This window comes from Citrus sinensis, chromosome 7 (genome assembly GCF_022201045.2).
Source record: "Citrus sinensis cultivar Valencia sweet orange chromosome 7, DVS_A1.0, whole genome shotgun sequence".
NCBI lineage: Eukaryota > Viridiplantae > Streptophyta > Magnoliopsida > Sapindales > Rutaceae > Citrus > Citrus sinensis.
This window is the reverse complement of record NC_068562.1, coordinates 11,380,212-11,398,700: the sequence shown is the minus strand read 5'-3', so window position 1 is coordinate 11,398,700 and position 18,489 is coordinate 11,380,212. Positions and strand designations below refer to the sequence as shown.

General features: G+C 30.6%; 3 protein-coding genes across 3 annotated transcripts; 1 reads left to right on the top strand and 2 right to left on the bottom strand.

Annotated features, from left to right (window-relative positions):
* Positions 1 to 2,013: 2,013 nt before the first annotated feature.
* Positions 2,014 to 4,936, top strand: LOC102630479 (peptide deformylase 1A, chloroplastic/mitochondrial). Its single transcript, XM_006465291.4, has 4 exons — positions 2,014 to 2,429; positions 3,131 to 3,220; positions 3,310 to 3,377; positions 4,424 to 4,936. Exons 1-4 carry the CDS (start codon positions 2,034 to 2,036, stop codon positions 4,668 to 4,670), a joined length of 801 nt encoding a protein of 266 aa, XP_006465354.2. The 5' UTR covers positions 2,014 to 2,033; the 3' UTR covers positions 4,671 to 4,936.
* Positions 4,937 to 5,063: 127 nt separating this feature from the next.
* On the bottom strand, positions 5,064 to 9,404 carry PG (polygalacturonase). Its single transcript, NM_001288908.1, is given in 9 exon segments — positions 5,064 to 5,613; positions 6,009 to 6,125; positions 6,251 to 6,359; positions 6,435 to 6,516; positions 7,572 to 7,779; positions 7,960 to 7,980; positions 8,072 to 8,242; positions 8,357 to 8,488; positions 9,155 to 9,404. Coding segments are annotated over 9 exon segments (1,338 nt in total). The 5' UTR covers positions 9,371 to 9,404; the 3' UTR covers positions 5,064 to 5,331.
* Positions 9,405 to 16,718: 7,314 nt separating this feature from the next.
* Positions 16,719 to 17,277, bottom strand: LOC102631281 (MAPK kinase substrate protein At1g80180). The gene is made up of 2 exons (XM_025100514.2): positions 16,863 to 17,277; positions 16,719 to 16,750 (listed from the first exon to the last, which is right to left on the bottom strand). Exons 1-2 carry the CDS (start codon positions 17,275 to 17,277, stop codon positions 16,719 to 16,721), a joined length of 447 nt encoding a protein of 148 aa, XP_024956282.2.
* Positions 17,278 to 18,489: the final 1,212 nt, after the last annotated feature.

Below are 18,489 nucleotides of genomic sequence, written 5' to 3'. Positions count from 1 at the left end.
TATGCTTGTATGGTCAAAAGTGCATTTGCTTTAATTCGCACCCCATTTAGATCACCTTTGTTTTGAAATTAACGATCAAAATTAAAATAATTTTCTATTATTCATTCTAATTCGGTATGAAGCAATAAAATTAGGTTCGATTGACAAAAAAATGATTATTATTTATATTTTTAAAATAATTTTGTCTATTATTTATCAGGAGAAATATTAGGTGCAACTATGGTACCATGCCATAGTTGCATCCAACCGTTGGATGCCAGTGAACTCTACCAATCCAAGTGCATCCAACGGCTGGATACAACTGTGGCACCGTAGCATGATCCTATTTATCATACAACAGATATTGATATTTTTAATACTACAAAAAAAAAAAAAATTGGCCCGTGGAAGAATCCAAGGGAGGAAAAAGCATGCAATAGAAAATATCTAAGACTTATTGTAATGTGTAGAGACTGAAAGAAAGTAGCAATAAAAATGCCGGCAAAAATGACTTGTGGCACGTGGCTTGACTCAAAGAAGTGGAGGAGTGCCCAAAAATAATAGTTTTTGCCGACTTTTTTTTAGCAAAATGAAGACCTAATTACTAATAATTCATACCCACACGCTTGTGAGATCAGACAATTCAATGCAAACGTGCGGCATAAGAAATGGCAGCTGGGGTTGGGACCGAAAGGTGCCCATAAAAGACGCCATTGTTGCCGAGTCAAGCGCCAAACCTCCTCCTTCATTGCAATGCAATAAGGGCACCTTAAGAGAAGGGATATGTTTTTATAATGTTTTTTGTTTTGAGCCATTAAGAGAAGGGATGGCACGAAGCATCTCATACCAAACTATTTATTGTGTTAGTTCTTGATTTATGGATACATTGTATACAAATTTTTCTAGAACTCTATACCATAAATGGTATCAAATTGTTACATTGCTCGTGTTTGGTCGGACAGGCAAAATTGTTAAACCGTTAGCGCAAAATCGGTTAAAAATTAAAAATAAATGTTGCTGAATAATTATTATTTTTCATAAGAATACACAGTTATAGAGCTGCAATACGTTATGTATCAATAAAGAAATTGTGTTTATTAGTACATTAAAATTAATTTTTTATTCTTTTAAAATCAAATGACTAGTTAAAAACGAAAGAGAAAAAAAATAAGTATCACTTTCTTATATTCTCAGTTGAAAAATACACTACAGGCTAAGTTTTTTTTTTTTTTAACATTCTTACTCTAATAACAGTAATCATACGTTCTAAAGATTTGACAATAACCTTGGTTTAACCCATTATTTCTTCAATCTTAAAGTCTATAAAATAATATTATTTTGTTCTGATATCAAACTTTCAAACCCTCAACCCCCATAGACGCAAGAAGCCATCTCTATGGGCATTTTATTATTTTACATAATACTGCACATGCTCATCTTGTAGTTCATCTATTCCCATATTCAAAACATCATTGTACCAACAGGCAAATTGACATTTTGCGCTTTAATGTTTTCATTAGATGTAAAAACTTGATTAGTTCACTCCAATAACTTACATCAAATTTGTGACACCATGAATAAAATTTACGCAACTTTCCTTCTCTTTTTTGGTGTCTTTTTACAAACCAAGACATAACTTTAAATAGTCTGCATTCAATAATTTCATGTGCAATCATTGAAAATCCACATGAAACCCAAACCATCACTTTCAAGGCGTATGATATCTCTCATAATCACTAACTCAAGGCTATAAAGGTAATCTACGTCCAACATAATAAGCATGATGTTCAACTCATGCTGTTACTATACATTGGCAATGGCTCTTATCTACCAAGTTCCGGACTTAAAAATGTCATGCAATTTCTATTGCTTAAAGCTACAACCATTTTTGTTCTAATTAATCTTAATACGAATCTGACTTGGGCCCCAACATGGCCTATGCTCCAGTTTGGGCCAAATCAAGCTCAATTTAAAATAAGGGTAATTAGGTAATTTCATAGTATTTTAGAAAATGTCTGTAATAAGTTGAACTGAACTCCAAACCAAAAGCAGCTATGGAAGCTATCCATAGATTCTCTGTGTGTCATCTACCAATATGTCTGGCCAAAAGACATATCAAATCCGCTCCGATAATATTGTGCCCAACCCGAAAACTGGTTTCAAGCCCCGATTTCTCAAACGATGTAACATTCTCCCCCCACCGGAAAGCCCGCACGACATCTGCAATTAGCAAGGCGGGTTGGCTTCTGGGTCTGGGACAAAACAAGAAAGCGAAGCTGCCGGAAATAGTACAAGCGGGTGACCCGGTTTTGCATGAACCGGCCCGAGAAGTTGATCCGGGTGAAATCGGGTCAGAAAGGATACAGAATATTATTGATGATATGGTTAAGGTTATGAGGTCTGCTCCTGGTGTTGGGCTTGCTGCTCCTCAAATTGGAGTCCCATTAAGAGTTAGTTTTAATCTTTAATTTTTCGTTTAGTTAGTTGTATTAACTGTTGCCTTCTGAAGCATAGTTATTTGTTTGTGGCAATGGTCGGTTTTATAAAAATATGCTAAAGATTTATGCTTTGTTCGAAATTATGTAATGTTGAATATTGATTTTGAGGTATTCAACGGATAGGATAGGTGTGTGGTTCAACATTGATGCTAATTTTGTTCAACTGACTCTTTTTTGAGTCATAAAACTAGTGCTTACAATTTCTGGTTTAATCATTAGTCGCAAAATAGTTATATGCCTTACAAAGTAGTCTCTTCATTTCATTTGAGCAGCTTTGTCGAATTTTTCTGGTTTAACTGAAAGATTGAATGTTACATGTGTTATTTTATATATACCATCTGTTGGAGTTCCACTTGCGTTGTTGATATAATATGTCCGAAGTTAATATATAATTATACTCTCAGAGAGAAAAGGATTCCGTTGAGACTGAATTAAGTAGATAAATCTTTTAGAATAATGTGTTAATGGAAGAACCTAAACTGGAAAAGAATTTTTTTTTTCCATTTTTGGTTATAGCCATGCACCATGTAACCATTCCATTACAAAGGGGAAAAACTTATAGTTTTGAAGTAATCAACTCTTTTACGTTATCTATAGAATAGATTTGCCATCTCTTTGTATAATTAGAGCTCTGATTAATTTCATCTCTGCAGATCATAGTGTTGGAAGATACGAAAGAATATATCAGTTATCAATCTAAGGAAGAAATTAAAGCCTTCGATAGACGCCCTTTTGATCTTCTGGTATGTTTGTTTTATCCAATGTTTTTCTTACTTTTATCATTCAACAATATTCGCTTTACACTTACACTGTATTAGTTTTTCTGAGGCAGATGATTCTAAACCCCAAGCTGAAAAAGAAGAGCGACAGGACAGCACTGTTTTTTGAAGGGTGTTTAAGGTAAAATGAGAATAAGTAATTTCAATTTTAAAATTCTTTTGTTCCCTTCATACGTCAATTTCTTTGTCATCTCTACTGCCTTCTCTTACATCTGTGCTTAGACTCATTCCCTTTATTTTTCCTTTTAACTTCCTGTAGCTGGTGTCCGCTGAACTGTGCATTTAAATTACCAGATCCAGACCTGCTGTTCAAGACAAATAAACAAAACTGGCATTTTCGTTTTGAATGTGGACCGCATTATCTATTGTCTTTAAATGAAATCACGCCCATTATGGATACTTAAGTTGTTACTGCGTATTGCTTTCTGAAAATGAGTATGATACCAAGCTTTTATGATAACATTATTAGGAACTTCTATTATTATTGCAGAGGAACAAAGTTGTTTCTCTTGTTTCACCAAAGGTTCCTTAAAATGTTCAATGAGCATGTCTTGTTCTATGATATTATACATTATGAGTTTCCTCGAACTAATTGCTTCCTGCTTTCTAGCTCTCTCATAGGAGGAAAGTATTATTTTTTATTCTTTTTAGATAGAAAAGTATCAATTGTTGATAAGCCATGACTGTGCTGATATATGAGGTTATATAATACTGTCTTCTGTTTTCTTACTCCTACACTTCTAAAACTTCGTCAAGTAAACTATGCTAAACCTTGTACAGGCAAAAAGATAATTAAAATGGCTAGCGTTATAAACGTTATCTATGTTATTGATAGAAGGAAGTAGTAGTTGATGTATAGGAGTGTGCTATTGCCTAGAGTTTGGATCATCCGCAATCATCAAACTATTATTTGAGTTCAGTCAGTTTTGTTACCGTCGATTACCTGTCTGTGTCAGATTCTTCTCGTTCCATATAGTATTGTAAATTTGAATTTTGGATTATCATGTTGGTTGCTGGGAGTTTGCAAACAGTTGAGAGTTTCTAGACATGGAAATAGACTTTAACATATCTAAAGTTTAAGTTGGAACCGTGACTTCAATTTTCACAATGATTGTATTGTATATGGTTTTTAACTAGCGTCCTTTCTTTTCTTTTCCAACTTTGCAGTGTCAATGGATACAGAGCAGTGGTGGAGAGGTATCTAGACATTGAGGTTACTGGTTTGGATCGTGATGGTCAGCCCATCAAAGTAGATGCTACAGGTTGGCAGGCCCGGATTTTACAGCATGAATGTGATCATCTGGATGGTACTCTATATGTCGATAAGATGGTACCAAAAACGTTTAGAACTGTAGAAAATCTAGACTTGCCTCTCGCAGAGGGCTGCCCCAAGCTTGGTGTCCATGAGCCTTAATGCTGAACTATCAGTCTAAAGATTTGGCGAGAGCTAATGTCATTTTATCAGTATGCTTCTGGATGCCGCTGACTTGTTGAAGATTCAGCTGCTCTGATTTAATTCTTTAGACTTGGAAATGCTGGGAAATTTTTTCTTCGTTTCACTGCATTTCCTATTGTTATCAAATTGTTGATTTATTGCTGAAATTTCCATAGCAACTGGAATTGCTAGTATTAATTTATTAAATCTGGCATGGAACTCATTTATATAAAGCACTTCTTCTGTGTTTTGTGCTTATGGTGCTGCTATTTATCAGGTAGAAACTTATAATTGCACAGGTTGAAGACACAGCATGTCATCTGCACTCTCCAAGAGGAAGAAGGCATTAAAAGAAATGCCTTCATTTTTGTAGCTAAATTGTCTATATTGCAAATAATAAAGTCTGATTCTACACTCTTTTGACTGGCATTCTGCATAGTGAATTTACATGCTATTTTCCAGATAACACATTATGAGTTGCAATCACTAGATACAACATTTTCATAAATCATATACAACAATGATCATATACTTGGTAAAGTCTCAGAGCAATTTACTTTTGATAAATCTTATTACGGTTAAACTATATTGTTGATGCAAGGAGATGTTGAAAACGTGTTTAGGAAGTCTTGACATTCCTTCAGAAGGATTGAAAAGCTAAGTTAGACGGGGCTTTCTGCTCAATTAAGCCCTCAGAGCATGCGAAGCAAGGAGGTGGTTCTACTTGACCCACGCTTGACCCGTAAGCTTCCCAACAAAATGACTTCGCAATGCCCCCAGAGTGTGACACAAGCTGAACGTCTTCCAAAAATAAGCCTTCGCATGGTGAGTCATCACTGCATGCAAATTTTATTGCTTCCTCTGTTGCTGAAGTTCCTTTAATGTGTATAAAGGTTATGTTCTCCACTTTAACAGCTGAAGTCTGCATTCCATGAAGACATTAGGCGATATATTTTCAGGACAAGAATATTTAGAATCCAATAGGTCCTTCTGGAAAACTGTGTGTTACAATATTCAAAGGATATTGCAAGAGATAACTCTTTAAGACTATTTGTTTAAATGTTAGATCATGCTTCTAAATGAGGATCGAGTGATGAGGGTGACAGGAACATGTAATAATCATCGTTCGTGAAATACTATTATGGAAGATCTTTCAACACAAGAATGTGAATATGGAATGACATTGCCCTAAAATGAGAAGTACCAATATAGACGTGCTCCAAAAAAAGACTACAGGGAGTTTTCTTTAACCATTTCAGTAGTCAGTCATACCAATAAAGCTACTCAGCTAATACAAGTAGCGTAAGGGTTGCATACCTGGTTTGCACATGGCACCGGTGAATCACAATAATATTGGTCTATTATTATTGGATTTGATACGTTTTTCATCAAAACATCCAAGAACTGGATATTGGTGGCAGAACCACTGCCTCCCTGGTGAAGAAATAAGACAGTTGAGCATCAGTTTACTACCAATTCACTGGTTTAGAGTATCTACATGCAGACAAATATATGTATACATGTAGAAGACACACGGGGGAATATCTGAGGAAGTCTACCTGCCATGTTTTTATCCGAACCCCATTCTGAGTGTTGGAAATTAATGCTCCATAAACCATTATATCATGAATTCGTACAGATGAATTTGATTTCCCCAAGCTTCCAATGCTAAATGCAATCCAAATGCTATTAGTAAAGGAATTCAATGCCAAACATCCTGATTAATGTGAAAGTAGTTATTACCTTATACCATGGCCTGGCCCACAGGCAAAGTTTCTGATTCGGATTAGTGAAGAATTCCCAACTATAGATATGCAGTCATCTCCTGGATGCAGAATTTTTAGAATAAAACTTAGACGGCAGGACAATAGATAATAAACTTTCAAGAATAAGGACACATAGCCAGAAGAAAAAAAGAGAAGACATTGGTACAAAATTTTTTTGCTGCAACGAGTTCAAGATGTGTTATACTTGTTCCTCAATCTCTCTTCATCAAGGGGAGAAAAGGTTTTTGAAACATTCAGTACCACATCTTTTCTCAGGCATCTAATATAGAGGCATCAGTGTAGATTACATTCTGTTTAAAAAGGTACAAATTTTTCAATCAATCAGTATGTTTTGTCATGAAATATAAGCAAAAGCCTAAATCCTATAGATACAACCCATAGCAATAACATCATCTAAAGCCTAGAGGAAAGGTTCATTCTCTATTGTATTTGTAAATGAAAATTATACGTTCACAAATATTTTAACTTTATTGAAGAGTTTCTTACATCATGATACCTAAATTTCATAATCAAATCCGTTTAGTAATAGCTTTCACTAGAAACTTGTTCTTAACCAAATATGAACAAAATTCGTATTTATTGTCTTCTAATAATTGTTCAAGAAACAAAGAGAAAAAATTGGCGGTCCTACTGTTATAATCAATTCAACAAACCCCACTGGCTATATTCTTGAACTCATATTTTAACAAGTTTGAACTTAGTTTCCGTTGAAGTTCTTCTGATCAACTTCTTTTAAATAATAAAAACAAGTTAGATATTAAAAGGAACACAGCAGAATAATCAAGAGTGCAAACACATTGCAACCAAGAAACAAAGTATAATGATGATACATACATTTCATTCTAAAAAATATACTGTCAACCTAGTCGTACTACTAATTCCTAAAACATGAATCACCATATGGTAATGTGACTGATTGATTCACAAATACAACAACAGCCAAAATCCACTTTCAAGAAAATACAAAATTCCGTCCGTACTTTAGAGCAAGAGGACAATAACCGCTCAGCTATGATCTTTGGAAAAGAAATAGGAGAACAATTTTTTGAGATAACTAAAGTTTTAGATTGCAGCAGTTCTGGTGATGACTAACCTGTTCCAACTATGCTATTCTTGACTTCAACACCACGAGATGCACTGATGTGTATCCCATCCGTATTAGGACTTTCAGCAGGTGCAATCACTTCGAGATTGGATATCACAACCCGTAGACAATTAGTGAATGCAATGTGCATTTGTTGACTGTTGACCACCCTAAGGTTCTGAACTTTCAAATTCTTGCACTTATGAAAAGTAATAGCCTGCAGGTGTGGTTGTCATGACGTATTCAGCAAATAAACACGGAAGAAAACTAATATTCTCAGGGCCATAACCGGAAGTGTCAAAGGACTCAAATATTTTATTTCAAATAATGTTGAGAAAGGGGCAAGGCTGAGATCAGCAGAACAAACTGCATTGCTCAAAAAAGAAGCAGCACTAACCGTTGGAGCATGTCGACATGGCTGCAATAAAATGAATCGGAGCCAATTTAGAAAAATGCAGGCATAAATATCCAAAAATAGTCATAGATTTAGGACTGCAAGATAGCTATACATTTGTTGTGTTAATCTTGCAGGATCTTGACCACCATTCCTGTCCCATTCCATCGATTGTCCCTCCTCCTTGTACGGTAAGATGGTTCACCCGATTAAAGTAGAGCCATCTACGTCGATTCAAACCCTTCCAGACATCAGGATCTTTAGGAGCAACTATTGTTCCAGATATCTATTAGAATGCAACTCCAACGGATTAAATACAAGAAAACTCAGGGAACTGAAAACTGCATTATATAGGAAAAATCAGTTGCGAATTAGAGTAATTTAACCAATAATATCTTACCTCCAAAGTAAGTCTAGATTTACAGGGCCCAGAAATATCGATGGGATGGATTAGAAAAGTGTATCCAGCTGAAAAAACAATTTTTGTTCGTGCAGGAAAAGAACAAGCCTTCTTCCAAGCATTTGCAAATGCCTGAGAAAGCAAGAAATGCTCTTTATTACAGGTATGCTTTTCTTCCCAACTGGTTGTAAGGAGAGTGAACGTATAAAACAAACAACATTCTCTTTGTTATTGATGCTCTAGTAAATTCCCAACAGATTTAGTGAAAGAATTTTGGTATCTTACAACATCTCACCAAAAAGACTTTTGGGTTCTAAATCTTCATTCCTTTTCCTCATTTCTTAAGAAACCGAAAACCGGCTCAGTAAAGGATAATAATTTGGCTAATTGAGTGCTTTAAACTGGATTTCGATTAATACGGTCAATTGAACCATCCATTGCTACAACGAAGATCACAATCAACTAATCCACAGTCCATTAATTACAAACTCAAGATTCTTAGAAAGAAATTCTCGCTTGAGTCAGAAATTTCCTAGCTGTATAAAACTTCTCATTGAAAAAATGATTGGAGAAATTCCGGATATGTTAACACTGTATAAAACTTGACCTCACAATCGTGAAATTTCTAAAGCAATTTTATTGTTTCTTCTTAACTAATTGGGTGCCATTCCATTTATCGAGACGTCTCAAAACTTAACATGCATTACACTTACACAATTACTTTTCAAGTTCAAATACAGAGCCAATCAAACAAACCAACAGAAACAGCATACACAGTTCAAGTTGTAGATAAGTTACCTCAGTGTCATCATTGAAGCCATCTCCTTTGGCACCAAAATCACCAACAAAAATTACCCTTTTGGATTTGGATCGAGTTCCGTTTGACCCAGAATGTGGGAGCTCCAACAACGAGTCAAAGCCTTCTGTAGAAACCAAGCTTGCTGACAGACAAACAAGCACATGGATTAGAACTATAAAAAATGTTGAAAACGAACAAAACTTAAGTTGCTTCATGTTCTTTCTTAACTGAATTTGAAATTGTGGAAAGTTTAAGATTTGATACAAATTAAGATGAGTTTTAAAAGAGTTTGTGGAGAATCTTACAGAAGTTTACTGTGTCAAAGCTCGAAAGTAAACGGTGTCAGCTAAAAATGGAAAGCAAATTCTGGTTAAATACATCATCATCATCATTATTATTGTTATTATTATTATTATTATTATTATTATTATTATTATTATTATTTAAAATAACATAAAAAAAATGTAATATACCTATTTAATTCTATAACTAATCTCAGATCCTAATTTTTTGAAGAGCGAAAATTTTTAACATGCCCACGAATTCGACATGACACAATGGATTCTTATATGTTAAAGTTGATATAATTATTAAATGTTTTAGGTTGTAGTCACATGTTTACTTATCGTATTGAGTTTGAATGTAGAGTTTCGTCCTATAAATCTATTTGTGACATGTAATTATTAAATTATATGTTGAATTTTTATCTAAAAAATTACGGTATATATGCTATATTTAAAAGTAAATAGTTATATTTAAAATAAAATTGAGTAGAGTTTGGGTAGATTATTCTCCGAATATGGTTGTACTCCTCATATTTTAAAAAAATAGTTGATGTTTTAATAAATCATTTGGTTTATGTTAAAAAATAGAAATATTAGAGAGAGTTTAAAATTTTAGGTGGTCTTCGAAAAATAAATATATGTACATGAGAGGTCCTAGTTATATAATCTGATTATAAATACTAACTGTAATCTCAAAATGTAATATCTATGATAATTTTATACATCAATATTAAAAAAAAAGTGACTTGATTTATATAAAAAAGTCAGGTGATTGTTAGCTCAAATTCAATACAATATGTTAAATTTTTATACTAACAAATAAGTAATAACAGTTTATTTGTATTAACTATATATATTAACTGGAAAAAAATAGTGAATTAGATTGTTTATTATTACCATTTAATTTTATCATTAATTAAATAGATTTGATTTTATTTGAATTCTTCTATTAAAAATTGAAAGCAGGTCGCATGTGGAGGTGAAGGCGTGTCGGTTTGTGAATAAAATGACAGCGGCATACATCTTTCACCAAAAATGGAGTTGGAAGGAAGGGACAAGCAATTGTAAGGGTCAGACTATCAGCACCCTCCAAAATCGTATTGAAACTTTTTTTTTAATTATATTCTATTTAATACAAAAAAATATTCTTTATTTAATTTAACACTCTTTTCATTTATAAATTTTTCAGTTTCCTCTCTTTAAAATTTCTTTATTATTTAATTTCTAAAGCAAAAAAACTAAAAGCAAAACTAAAAGAAAAAGTAAGAATAAATTATACTTAGAAAATAATGAATATTTTATGAATTTAATACAATTATTTTACCTATAAATTATGGGTTCAGTGGGTTCAAAAATTAGTTTGAGAATCCTTAAGAAATTAGTTAAATTGGGGTAAAATTTTATTTAATTTATTTTTCCACTATGTTGTATCTTAATTAAGTTTTCTTTTTGTTACAAGAACTTTGTTTTGGTTTAGAGGATTACTTCTTAAATTCAAATTATTTTAATGATAATAAAAAATTATATATTGTGCAAGCAAAAAAAAAATGAGGAGAGAAAGAAAATATAAATGGTTTTAATTCTATTTATATTTATCCTTAAATGTAATTGTAATATAGCAAGGGTTTTATGATATTAATGAAGGGGTGCCAATAGTCCAACTCCAATGGTAAATGAGTCGGAATGGTTTGTTTGTCATTTGTGTTGAATTTTAGCCCTGACAAAATTCCCTCTAAAAAATGAGAATTTTTTTTTTTCACTTGCGTGAGAAACTTTCTTACTCATTGAGAAATTTCAGTATTTATTACCATGAAAAATGGGGTATTTAGGTCTTTTCAATAATTCAGGTACTTCAATCATATTTTCTTTTAGACAAAATATTATTAGGTCCTATTTGTGATTGAGATGTTGTAATTTTTAAACTACAACTCATGTAGAAAAAAAGTCGTAACTATGAAACAAAAATTAATAATATGTAGTATATATAAATTTTAAATAATAATTTTGATAAAATTATTAAAGATATAATAATTTTTTTTTATCGTATAAGTGAAAAATTATATCAATATAGCTTCTAAGCTAAAGTAGTTAGTGTTTATTAAACACTTTAGTAGTGTAACTTTTAAGCTATAGCTGCTCAACCTCAATTCCAAACACGCCCTTAATATCCTAAATATGTAAATAATGTTTGAACCTCAAATCTTTTTACTTCCACAAGAGAATTGACTAATTTGATTAGCACCTCTTTATTTGTCAATTTTGCTTAATTAATTTATCATCGAATATAATCAATCAATAGAAATGCCAACATAAGCATATGTATTTTTCTTGAAACTAATAGTAAACTCTATATTACTTAAATGTTACACCAATTATATAAAGACTAAATTTCCATTATTTTCTACTTTTACATATGGTACAACTTGAGGTTTCAAAAATAAATTATCTGCCAAACGAAAATTTAGATTAGTTTTTTCATTTAGAAATTAGTTTTTTCATAATCTTTATAAGAAGAAAAGTGAAGGGCCCTAGTTTAGTCACCCAAAGTAAAGAAAATGGAATTACTAGCTCCATTTGGTTTTGGTACATATTTTACCTTTTCAAGTAGGGCTTTTGTTAGTAGAGCTTTTACCCTAAAAAATTTAGTTGTTTGGTTGTCAATGAAAGCTTTTATTAAAAATTATAAAATTACTTTAATAGACAAGTTGTTTAAAGTTATATTGTGAAAAAAATAAAATAAAATAATTAAATAAGTAGAGAATATTTTAGATATTTTAACATTTAAAAAAAAATTTAACTTCGACTTCTAAAAACTCAAAATTTGAGCTCTTACTTGAAAGGCAAAATATCTTTTAAGTTTCAAAAACTCTATTAAAAGAAAATCAATCTATTAAAAGGAAAATCAAACAACAATAAAAAAATTTATAAGAGTTTATAGGATTAAATAAATACTTATGACCATTAGATAAATCATACCAAACACGTATAAAAAAAAGAAAAAGACCTTTTAGGATTAACAATAGATAAAGTAACTATAGAGTTATAACTATGTATAGTTAGTAAAATTAAAATATTAGAATTTTCAGACAAGTTAGAAGACACTAAAGAATTATAAAAGTTCTTAGGATTATTAAATTATAGTAGAAAATTTGTACTAAACATTAGTACATTAATAAGAACTTTATATAATAAATTAAGGAAAAGTGAATAGAAATAATTCAATAGTGAAGACATAAAATTAATACAAGAACTTAAAAGGAATAATTAGAAATCTTAAGCTGTTAACTTTACCCATAGACAATTATTATAAAATTATACAAACTAATGCGAGTAGTTTAGGATGGGCAAGAATATTATTACAAAAGCCAAATAAAGATAGTCCAAAAGAAAAAAGAAGAAATAGCTATGTACACGAGTGGTAAATTTATAGAAATAGAAAGTAGAAAATTTCGCACAGAGTTAAAAAATTTTAGGAATAATAAATTTTTAAAATTCATTCCATTTATACATATATTTAAAAATAAGAAAATTGTAATAATATTATATAATTTTACAAAAAATTTAAAAAAAATTCTTTTACTAGTAAATGTTGGATATATTTTTTTAGAGGTAATAACAATTAACAAGACAAGAATGTAAAATAAACTTTGAACATATAGTAGGTAAAAATAATACTTTAGCTATTCCAGACTAATTATTCAATGATTTTTTTTTTTTTTTTGCAGGAATGGAGCAATTTGTTAATTTTGAACAATAACACTTAAACAGTTCCCTTAGGGTGCATTTAACACATTGTATTATATTATGTTGTATTTCATTATTTTAATGCTGGTGTATTGTATTACGCTGTAGTACATTAACATTGTATTATAATAATGTTATATAATATTTGGTGTTACAGTATACTGTATTAGATTTTAATTATATTATATTTTAGTGTTACACTGTATTGTACTAATGTTTTTGTGATTAATTTAAATTACATATTTAGAAAATAATATTTATTACTACTTAAAAAATGCTAAATATAGAAGTATTAAATTTTAGAAATTTAACAAATTTTTTTTAGCGTAAATGTTTAAAAATATCATAATTCTTTATAAAGATTGAAGCTTACAGCTTAAAATTTTCGAATGCATAACATTTATTTTTTGATATCTTTTAAATATATAATCTATGAAATAAAGATTGAACCAAATAATTTAATCAAATAATCTTTAAATAATATAATAACATAAATAAATAGTTAAAATCTACAAGATTGGTTAAAAAATTATCTTAAGATGATAAAATAAAAGTTTACATATACCACAAGATAATCATAAAATAATAAAGTGATACAATTGTTATAACATAATCACTACCAAAATAAATTGTCTGTAGTATATGCAATAATAATAATAATAATATATTATTATTAAATTAATATTATTCAAATTTATTCATATTTAAATATGTATTATTAATTTATTAAATTATTTAAAAATAATTAATTTATATATATTTACAGCCTAGTCACGAGGAGGGGCTCGGGTTTTGATAATGCGGCAAAAGTTGCATTTTAATATTGCTCAATGCAATCAATTTGATCACCAAACCTAGGTATATTTTAACTAATGCTGGGCCCACAATATAATACCATGCAATACCACATGCCAAACATACCATTATAGAACAAATTTAAATTTTAGAAGTAAATTTAAATTATTAAACAGCAAGCAATACATTTTAGATAATTTGAGGAGTTTTCATGACCCATAGGATAAAATAAAAATACTTGATTCATTCATGCATTAATTTAGACAAATTAATGAGTAAGCAGACAGTAAAAATTTTGTATTTTATGTATTAGTTAAAGGTTGACAACAAAACATATATAGATATTGGAATGAGATAGTTGATTTAACAACCAATTATCTGAATCCGCATTTTAGAGGTTTTTATACATTTCATGAAGCTATAGCATGAGCTAAAAAAGAAATAGGATCAACTTATTATGTTAGCCATTTAATTAAGCCTTTAGACAGTGCATCGTCATCATCATCCATATAGTTTTGTAACCATGATGAAGTCATGATACATACAATTAACAAGCTTAATAATACTAAATATCATTTAGACAGTGAAGTTGAAGCATGTGAACAAAAGATAATTGTATTAGGAAATGATAATATAGAATAGTCGAATCACTGCATTACACAATAAATGTCAAACGCTAGACAAAGAAGAGAAAAGAGTTTCGATGTGAAAGATATTTTGTAAAACTAGAAATAGTTGTCTCGGTAAAAATTGACTTTTCAAAATTTATTAAAACTGATTCTGAAAAATATGCTTATAAAAACACACTTTAAAACTCCCAACTCACGGCCAAACGCCTTTTTCAACATCATATTTTCGACAAAATACGGAGAGCATGTTCAAGTGAGTGTCGCACTCAACTTCTATTAGGTAGGAATTTTCGGCCACATTATCATAGTATCTTATTTATTGTACTTTATCTAAACTCAGCTACTCCTTCCTAATCAAAATAATACTGAAAAAAAAAAACCACTAATAATTAATAGTAGATTTTGAGTTGTGACTATGGTTATCTCGAAATATTGTACTATGATTTTATTAATTTTATTAATTTTATTAATTTTCTGATCATCTACCTATTGACAGATTATATAGTTGGACCCAATATCAAGAACAGTACATTTTAGATATATGAAATATTATGTTTTCTGGACCATCAACAATGAATTGATTAAATGTCATTTTGAAAAGTGGAGGTTCCAGAGGACATAAATTATGTAGGGCTTTTTTATCAAAGGATATGGCCTAGATTAAAAGATCCAGCATTCATGATAAATGATGCATGCAATCTGGTTGATAAAAATGATCATAGTGGGCGCAGCTTGTTGGGGTCCAAATCTTAGTGGGACCTCATCCATTAAACAGGTAACACGTTTCCAATAGTTGAAAATGACCCGACGAACATGGAGATTATCTAAAAAAAGAAGTTTAAAGAAACAATGGAGTTAAAATTGAACAAAGCCAATTAGCAAATAGGCAAGTACCAACTAACCTCTAGGAAACATTATAATATTGTAAAATAATTTAAAATAATTTTTAATTCTGGGAAATTTTATTTGCCACTCCAAGTACGTGTAAGCTTCTGAACCACTCTTTCTCAGTTTTCTATGATGGCCGGTGATGATATGTCGGCAGCTCAACGGGCTTTTTTTTTTTTTTAAGTGATGTTAAGATAATTTATATTTCATTTAATATATTATTAACAAAATTTCAGCATTTGAATTATAAATTATAAGATTTAATAATTAATTATTACTTGAACTAATAAAATAATGACATATCACGTATCATAATAATTGGGATAAAGGGATAACGTTATTATTTAAAAATTATATTTAAAAAGTTCTACAACTTTCTTCTTAAAACGAAATTTCAAATTACAAATTAAGTGTCATCTTTCTTTGAACAGTTTCCCATTGACGCTGCATATTTGAAATAACTAGATGACTCGAAATGTGATAATCTCAAAGGATCAATTCACAACAAATCTCAACATGCCCAAGCAAGCAGGCAGAGCATCACAAGTGGGCCATTTTTTATTTAATTGTGTATCTCAGGGGTCATGTCTGGGCTCCCAAATTGGTCCCTTCATCACATCAAGCAAGTAAATAAATGAATAATTGGATAGTGGTGGGTTTCACATTGACTACATTAGTGTGTGAAAAGTGCATTAGTTGACAAAAAATGCAACAACCTAAACTCTAGGTTACCCTTTTTTTCATCCCTTTGGGGATCCCAAGAATACCAAATTTTCTGCCCAAAGCAAACAGAATTGTACAGATTCCTCTGCTCTTGTATAGCTGAAATTGAGATCCCAATTCAGAAAAAAATGATTTGTACTTGCAAAAAGATTCTAACCAACTACTAAACTAGCTTGATTCAATATCAACATCTCATCAACGGATAAATTCTAGCAAAGACTTAGATGAAGTTCCTTAGTAAAGAAAAAGATTAGAATTTTGAGATCCTAAACTAGAGAGAGGCATCCCAATCAAGATTTTCTATGTACAAAGATGAGAATTTCTCGAGAAACAAACAATATTTACATAATTACATCCCATCAGAACCACAAGAACATAAAAACAGAACAAAAAATCCATGATCTAAAAGGCAAAAGTTAAAATTTAAAAAATAACACTATCGTTCTTGTTTCAAAACTCCCTACATCTCACTTCTGTTCGTGAGATAAACTAAACTGGATTTAACCGAACCGAACTGCAAAACCCTGCCAACCTATAAATGCACAAACAATAATAAACAATATTCCCAAGCTCATCGGAATATTCCACTTCCGGTGGTGGCCTCAGAACATGTGATATCTAGAACGGTCGTGATCTACGCTTACCGGTTCTCTTGGCATGAGTGTTATTCTTGGGGGGTTTATTAGCAAAAGCGCTGCAGAACCCACATGCAGAAACCCTAGGAGAAGGAGGTTCGATTGCCGGAGAGACTCTGCCGGTGCGGTACCCTCTTGCTCCAGCGCCGCCGCCGCCGCCGCCGCCGTTGGATCGGCTTCTTTCAATGGTAGTGTTGACTGATCTCGGAGGCTTAACATCAACTTGTGGCTGCTGCTGCTGCTCTTGCTGGTCCTGTTGCGATGATGATATTTCAACTGCTGCTGCTGCCTGCTCCTGTTCTTTTTGCTTGCTGTTGCTATTTTCAATTTCTTGATTTAATTCTTTTAAGAACTTGTCATCCCAAACAAGACCTGAAGAGCCTTGCCTTCTGAATGAAACTGCAGATCTTTGCAGACCAGCCATGGCTTGAACTTGATCAGTTTCTCTCTCTCTGGACCGTTCTATCTGCTAGCTGATGAAAATATAATCAGTCCTCTTCTTCTCCTTGTGTGTACAAGAGCTCTTATTTATATTTAGAAAGAAAAGATAAAAAGGAAATGGTCATAGTAACGCAACTCAGTCAATATTTTCAAACTTTCTTTAATTGTATAGGGAAATTTACATCCCAACCCAGTATTTTAGATAAATTTGTTAATCAAATCCAAATTATGATCGGGGTTACTTGTCGTTGAAATTCATGCTGCGTTTACTTGTCAATAATCAGAATGAGTTAGAATTAGAATGAAAATGGACTGTAATCTCATTTATATGTTTATTTTATCTTGAAATCGGAATCATAATAAGCTAAATTGTTTCAAGTCACTAAAATGCCATTAGTTAATAATAATAATAACAATAATAATAATAATAATAATAATAATAATAATAATAATAATAATATTATTATTATTATTATTATTATTATTGTTGTTGTTGTTGTTGTGTTGTTGTTGTTGTGATTATTTATTTGAAAATTATAATTATTAATAATTATTGTTAATAATATATTAATATATTATTAATTAATTAATATACTCTTTAATTATAATAATTATATTAGTTAATAATAATCTATGAATTAATTATAATAATTATATTAGTAATTATTAAAGAGTATATTAATTAATTAATCATAATAATAATATATTAATTATTGTGATTATTTATTCAAAAACTATAATTACTAATAAATATTGGGATAAAATCTCGTTTAGTCCCTATATTTTAATATCAATACCCGTTTAGTCCCTAAATTTTTTAAAATACTTCAAAACATCCCTAACATTAAATTATTAGTACATTTCCTCTTACTTTTTGTTGCTTTTGGCTTAATTTTTATAATATTACCCTCTTACAATAATTTTTTTGGGCATTAGTAAAAAGAAAAAAAATAATTATCAATTTAATCTCAAAAATTAAAATAGAAACAAAATTAATATATGTTACTTTTTTGAAACACACTGCTGAGGAGTTAATATATTAATTTTTTTAATAACGTCCAAAAAAAGGTAATTTAATTATTTTTACAATAAAATATTTTTTGGACACATGTAAGCTTTCACAAAACTTAATATATATTTTTTTTGTTTTTATTTTATTTTTGGGTTAAATTGATAATTTAATTTTTTAATTAAT

What these genes read in the sequence shown, in the direction of transcription:
- LOC102630479 (XM_006465291.4), top strand. Translation starts at nt 2,034, where the DNA reads ATGGAAGCTATCCATAGATTCTCTGTGTGTCATCTACCAATATGTCTG. An exon ending in AAATTGGAGTCCCATTAAGA is followed by an intron (nt 2,430 to 3,130) that starts GTTAGTTTTAAT and finishes TCATCTCTGCAG; the next exon opens with ATCATAGTGTTGGAAGATAC. An exon ending in GACGCCCTTTTGATCTTCTG is followed by an intron (nt 3,221 to 3,309) that starts GTATGTTTGTTT and finishes TTTCTGAGGCAG; the next exon opens with ATGATTCTAAACCCCAAGCT.
- LOC102631281 (XM_025100514.2), bottom strand. Translation starts at nt 17,277, where the DNA reads ATGGCTGGTCTGCAAAGATCTGCAGTTTCATTCAGAAGGCAAGGCTCT. An exon ending in CACTCATGCCAAGAGAACCG is followed by an intron (nt 16,751 to 16,862) that starts GTAAGCGTAGAT and finishes GTGCATTTATAG; the next exon opens with GTTGGCAGGGTTTTGCAGTT.